This window comes from Limulus polyphemus, unplaced genomic scaffold (genome assembly GCF_000517525.1).
Source record: "Limulus polyphemus unplaced genomic scaffold, Limulus_polyphemus-2.1.2 Scaffold114, whole genome shotgun sequence".
In the NCBI taxonomy this organism is placed as follows: Eukaryota; Metazoa; Arthropoda; class Merostomata; order Xiphosura; family Limulidae; genus Limulus; species Limulus polyphemus.
In genome coordinates, this window is record NW_013665724.1 from 749,469 (window position 1) to 756,834 (window position 7,366).

The 7,366-nt window shown below is 31.3% G+C and overlaps 1 protein-coding gene across 1 annotated transcript in view; it reads left to right on the forward strand.

Moving 5' to 3' along the window:
* Positions 1 to 4,203, forward strand: part of LOC111089189 — a 5,885-nt gene extending 1,682 nt beyond the window's left edge. The window contains exons 2-3 of the mRNA XM_022401220.1: positions 2,487 to 2,645; positions 3,941 to 4,203. Coding sequence (XP_022256928.1) covers positions 2,487 to 2,645; positions 3,941 to 4,203 — 422 coding nt within the window. The remainder of the gene's footprint in view (positions 1 to 2,486; positions 2,646 to 3,940) is intronic.
* Positions 4,204 to 7,366: the final 3,163 nt, after the last annotated feature.

Below are 7,366 nucleotides of genomic sequence, written 5' to 3' on the forward strand. Positions count from 1 at the left end.
TATATATATATATATATATATATATATTAAAACTGCTTAACTTGTTATCAAAGGCATGAGGAGGAAAATCAGTATATTTATTTACAGTGTTTAGCTATTTATCAGAGGCATTAGAAGATGAAACAATATAAGTATTGAATTTTTTCAGTTTCTTATCAGGGGCGTTAATGTATGAAACAATATATATCGTCACAGTGTTTAGTTAGTTGTTAGAGGCATTAGTAGATGAAACAATGTAAGTGTTGAGTTTCTTATCAGGAGCGTTAATGTATGAAACAATATATATCGTCACAGTGTTTAGTTAGTTGTTAGAGGCATTAGTAGATGAAACAATGTAAGTGTTGAGTTTCTTATCAGGGGCGTTAATGTTTAGTTAGTTATTAGAGGCATTAGTAGATGAAACAATGTAAGTGTTGAAATTGTTGAGTTTCTTATCAGGGGGCGTTAGTGTGTGAAACAATATATATCTATATATGATTGAGCTAATTGTTTACCAGGACCATCAGCGGATGAAGAAATTAATTTATTCGTTGGTTACTAAAGACGTTTATCAATAGAAGAAATATGTTTTCTTAACATCGCTTAGCGTATTACTGGAAGCTTGTGGAACGTATAATTCATACTGGATAATACAGATCCAGTAACCATCGATACAGAACACATTGTGGAATCAGCGGGTGGGTAACTACATACACATCGCAAAGCCGAAAGTTGCACACACAAATATGTACAATCAGTTGATCAGAAATTAAATTCGAGAAAACCTTTAACCTTCGGTACCTATAACAACATTAATTATTATGAAATGTTCACATGTGTGTGCCTGTGTTTACACTAGAAATGTTAAATATTCTCATGACTCATGATTAAGCTATCTCTAATGCAACGTAATTTGTTTTGGATGGAATACAAGTGAATGGCGTCTTTATTTTTTGTTATTTTAATATTTGGAATGAAAAAGATAGAGTGTCTTAAAAAGAAATATCTCTTCAATAAAAAAGTATTTTTAGTTACAAACAACTCCTGACGCTTATAAGTATATTTTTTATCGTCGACTTTGTTTTCTCGGTAGACTTTATTTGTTTCGAAAGAAGCTTTTGTTTTCTGCCTTAAATTACATATACTGGCTGTGTGACATTTTAGCATGTTTCAAGTTTTATGAGCAAGCCTTTCGCTTGATTATAACAAAGTAACAACACACACACGTTCAATACTCAAGAGGCACTCTGATACTAAGAATATTTTGGTAACTAGAGATTCGCTGAATATATTTGCATATAAGTTTGACACGGCTAGTTAATTATTTCGGTCATTTACAGACACAATGTTAATGTGTAATTCCATGCACTCCATTACACCATAGAGCGAAAGAGTACTGCTTTAAACGAAACGGTGAAGATAATTTCTTTGTCAGACTAACCTACGGAAGCACATATTTTTAGGGATTAGAGAGTTCAATCGATTACGTTTTGCACAAGTTTAATGCAATGTTTTAATGTAACAAATAGAAAGTTTTAAACAAATTTCAGAAAAAAATGCTCCACAATAAAATCAATAAATATGTTCTAGAGAGAGAGAGAGGATTATCCATTTTAATGCTGGCTTTTAATCATGAAATATTGAAACTATAAACCTGTAGACATATGAATATTCAGTTACAAACGTTGCTTTTTTTTCTTTGTAACCATTATATGATATATCCATTCTAGTTATAAAATCTGCTAATAAGTTAACTATCACGCTATAGTTTCTAGTATACACTATTTTATTTTCATAAAATTACAATAAAGTTCTGTAAATGCTATATATAAAAAAATAATTATTTTAATTTATTAGATACTTGTTAATGCCTTAAGTTTGTTTGTTTGAATTAATGCACAAATTTACACAATGGGCTATCTGTGCTCTGCCCACCCCGAATATCGAAACCCGAATTCTAGCGTTGTAAGTCCGCAGACATACCGCTGTGCCACTGGGAGTAATGCCTTAATACATGATGTAGTACATAACTGACGTTTTTCATAAGTCCAAGAAAACACTACCACCACAGTACTTTGACTGTAACATGATGAACGTTCTTATTATTTTATGTTATTCAATTGATCTATTTGTATTACAACTGCAACCTATTTGATTCATCAATGCTCACCTAATGAGCATATTTTGTCAACTCGTGAACCCTGAGAAATCTCTATGTTTTGTCCTGAGATTAATAATATTTACAATGATTTAAAACTTTGGAGAGCAATATCCGTTACAGTAAAAGTTAAATATATGAGAATAAAGAAACCGTTTCGGTGTAAAATATAAGTGGTGAAAGAAACGTAACATTTCTATGTCTTATTTTACCGTCGATCATTAGACAACCGTAATTCTTGGGCTCCATTACTCACTCGTGAAACGTTTTGATTAAGACTTGCGAAATATCTATCTATCACTGTTAAAAACCATTTCCATTACATTTAAGATAGCTTTTCTTCGAATAGGTTTCATTGCTGAACGAAACCATACTGTCAGTTCCATGTTGCTCCAAGTTCTAACCGCAGCTGCCATGCACGTGAACGCACGCCAAGACATCTTACCACGATATAAATTGGAAGTTCGATCATTCATTCCAGTTGACTTAATTGTAGTCGAAAATACAGGTAAGACATTTAATTATTTAGAGTTTTTGTAGTAATGTAGGGTCTAGACAATCTTTTTTTTCATTAAAGATATGTCTTCAGTTCAGTATTACGCTTCTATTGTTCACATTAGTATTATTCTTTTACGAGATATGGTCACCAACTGCTACCTTTCAAAACCCGATTCAGACTCAATGATTGGTAAATCATTATCGATAGAATAGTAAATTAACACATAAATTCTGTTATGTATCCAGATTTGCCTTATGAAATAGATTTAAAAAGTGTGAGCATAAAGTCATCGGTAAAGTTGACAAATATAAATTGAAATCTTTCAGCTTCATGAAGAATCCTGTGGCGAATAAGGTTTGGGGAAGTAATATTAATCTGTTACGATGCAATATTACGTTAAATGCACCGACAGTCGATGAACACTATACTTTTCTTTGCCCTATTCTATGATCTAGAATGTAGAATGTATACCTTGCATCAAGTAAAAATATATTTATGGTGTTATTGATAAATATTGGTAATTCATATTACACTGCTGAATATTAGTAGTTTGTTGTAAAAATATGCAAATGCTGCTTGTTCTGGTCAGGAGTTTCACTGTAACTCCGATATTTGCTATTGTTCGCCTGTACATTATTTGTAAAATGAAGCACCTCTTTGTAGTACTGAAAAGAAACAAACTATTGTGTGTTGATTGAGAATTTTAGTCAAATACTTTAAGGAGAACGCTAATAATTATTTGCAGATCCTTACAGACATAAAATAAAAAAATTGTAGAAGTGAAAATAAGGTTTCAAATATTATTGTTAACAGTTATTTTTGATATATCCTGGAGAAAAGAATAGGTTCCAATAAATTCATTAGGATGTGACATATACATAGCCTTATTAATACTTCGATGTTTAGCAATAGTTGTTACAGAATGAACTTTTGACACTCAATATTTCACTCGTTCGTTACCAATTTACACAAAATAAGTAAAAATGTTTCTAACTTTTTATTCGAAGCACTACACGAATCTTGTGCGAACACGATTACTTAAAACTTGGAAAGTAAGAATACTGGAATTAAATCATATTTATTCATTTAATTACAACAATGTATTTAATGTTTTGTGATAAGAATAAATATATTTTGAAAAATTAAAAATTACCGATCTATGGCTGAAGCACCGCACTTAATTAAACAATATTCACTTTTAAATCTAATTAATTTACACCCATTCTTGTTATCCAGTTCATTTTATTCTTGTTTAATTAAAACGTGTTTGTCTAATTTAATTATAATGTTACTTTTTTCCACAGTTGAACAAGCTATACAAGATGGCGTCCATGCTGTTCTTTCGTTTACTTCTTGTGTGGTTGCTATTCAACTGAGGTTCTTTATGTTGAAAACAGGGCTGCCTCATTTCGTCATCAATCATGGACTGTGTCAACTGCCATCTGGCGGAAATATTTTTATTGACAGAACAAGAGACTATGACGTAACCGATGCTATTGCCGATGTTATCAGTTCTACTAAGTCTCGTGACGTAATTCTTTTACACGACGAAATTAATGGTAGCTAATTATAAGTTTATATTTTTTGTTTTATATTTGATCTCAGATATATGTTTCTTGTATCATTTGTTTTCTTTGTAGTATACTTGGGAAACATATATTTTTGTGATAGTTAGTGCAATATTGGTAAAGTTAGCTCAATATTTCTAACTATTTACTTACTTGTCTATCTGATGATATATAATAGCAAATAGTGTAAAAATATTAATACTTTTAATAAAGGAGGATTTCCAGCCAACGTGATGTTAAGAAAAATGATGAAATTGTCCCCAAGAGTTGTCTACTTGACAGTTAACGAGGAAAAGCCAGATGACATAACTAACATCGTTCATCTTGTTAACAAAACTCTCCGTAGTATGACTTCTGTAACAGAATCCTACAATAAACTTCGATTACTTCTGGTGACCAACATGGACTATACAGATAAGATCTTGCATAAAGTGAGGATATGTTTATATATTTCTATTTTGTCAAAAATGTGTTGTTTGTCCAAGCAAAGGGAATTTTTAACAGACTTAATTTCAAAGGAAGGTAAACTTCAGTGGAAAGATATAATACTTAGATATCCAGCTTTGTTTCACAAACAACACATTTTAAAACAGTCCTGAGTAAGTGTCTTGAGGCAGTACATGATTTTTACACTACTTACAATATTAGTGAACACTGTACCATCTAAATGTGGAGCAGAAAACTGCGTTAAAAACTATGACTTTTTTGCGCATAATATTCCATCTTTACATATGACCCCCTCAGTGGCACAGCGGAATGTCTGTGGGCTAACAACGCTAGAAACCGATTTTAGATACGTGTGGTGGGAAGAACATACATAACCCTTTGTGTAGCTTTGCGCTTAACTACAAACAAACAAACATTTTTCCATATGCTAGCTTTTTTTGGATATCGTTATGAGGTTTAACATTTTAGGACTGTAGATTAGCACGTGAATGACTACATTGACTTTTTTTTACTACAGTCTAAGATTAGATTTCTAGGTTATAAGAGAGTTGGTGATTTACAATTATTATTCTGGTAGATTTTTTCACCTGTTATTTGAATTCTACGATAGATCTGATCAATTATTTTCGCAGATTCCAAGAGATCAATCGGGTTATGTCTTTGTGATTTATCGTGAAACAAGTTTCACCAAACAACTTGAATTCATCAGTTTTGTTGGCTTTTAATAGATGTCCCTTAAGCCCATAAGTATTATTAAAGAAGATCTAGTATCATAACTCGAATGAAACTTAATGCTTGGCATTTCGAGACTTCGGTCCCTTTTGTTTGGCCTAGTAATAGTCAAACAGCTTTTCAACATATTTTATTTGGTCATTTTAATTCGTTTTGTTAAACGATAAATATACTATTTGTAATTATGTGTAGTAAAACATATCATTATGGAAACTTTTGTTTAAAAAAATGAATAATATTTTCACAAATTGCAAACAGAGAGGTTTGTTTGAAATAAATCTATTTGGATTTTCTAGCTGCATGAAATGGACATTCTTAGACCAATTTTGAAAGTCCTAGTTGTGCATCCAGGCTGGTCTGAAAAACCTAACTTCCTAGATGATCCCATAGATGTTCATTATCAGTTTGACCTCTATTTGTCACTACTCACAAGGAACTATACAACGAAACAGTGGAATTTGTTGTACAACGTTTCTAAAATCCTTAAGGCAACTATGAGAAAAAATGAGGCACGTGTAAAGGATGGGTATCTGTTTAAATATTTCATAACCTTTCAAATATATTGTAACATGCAAGAGTGGTAATGTAATTTTATATATGCTTAACATCTTAATAATACATTTAAACTTTTTAACTATTCACAGAAGACATGTTAGGGTAGCTTCAAATGAATGAACAAGTAAATCTTGAAAATTAACTCCTTCCAGGTTAAAATATTTTGTTTTTAAGCACAAATGGAGGTGTAAAAGGTCAAATACTGAATAACTTTAGTGATTCTATGTATCTTTCAAACTCTCCTGTTAATCAAGAGTCATTGCATGCTTTAATGATATTGCATGTATGTGTGTCTTATTGAAATTTCGATAACGTACTGATTGTTTAGTTTTAACACTTCGTTAGCACTTTATGAATACAAAAGTTATATTCATGCAACCTCTTGAGTAGATAATCCATTTATATAAAGTACAATTTGAGATTCTCATACTATAAAAGTATAAAATTTTAAAATAACTATTATTCGTTTTTCGTGGACAGATGTTCTTCCAAAGTTTAACGTATGCAATCCAAGCAAGTGTCTACTTACATGAAGTCATCGTTTTATGACCTGCTGCCCTTAATAGCTAGATCCAAAAATTTGCCAAAGTTTTCTTGGTTTCTTCAATTACATGTATTTTATAAGTAATACGAAAGTAACTCATGTGTGTAGTTTAATCTTTGGTAGCGAAATAACCTGATCAGTTCTTACTGTCAGTTATGACTATCATGTTATATGCTTGTGAGGAAGAGAGCTTTATGAAAAGTCTATACGATGTTGCCACTGGTAGAGAAATGAGTAAAATCTTTGACAATTATGTTTTCACTTTTGACTATCGAAAATAGACAATGAATTTTACTGGTTATGATATTTCTAGTAAAAATTGAAGGAACAAACAAGCATAGATTATCTATTCTATTCGCTAGATATGTATAATAAGATTTGAATACCCATATAGTATCTGAATATGTATCTAAATCAGCATTCCTTTCTACTCGTAAAATGTCCATGCATTGGAACGCGACCCCAAGTGGCGCATTTTTACAAATAGAACATCAAAAGTAGAATTTTTAAAGTGTGAACATTCTTTGATGCATTACAATGTATTAAATAAATGGATTTTTTAACCATAAATTGTTTGGCCTATAATTTTTAGACTCACTTGATATTCTGTATTTAGATAACAAACCCAAACATCTTAAATTGTACCTCTTAATGCATCCTCACTAAAGTTACCACCTGAAATATCCACCAAAGTAGAAATATTTTCTTTAGTTATGAATCTAACAAAAGATAACCCTGAGGCTCGATGAAAGTCTTTTGTAGTATACAAAATATAAAGTATTCTACAAAGAAATTTACAGCGTTTGAACTACGTTAGGGAATATATGGCGGGATAAACATGGTTCTTTGGATAATTTTCACATTCTGTCTATAGATTAGTCTAC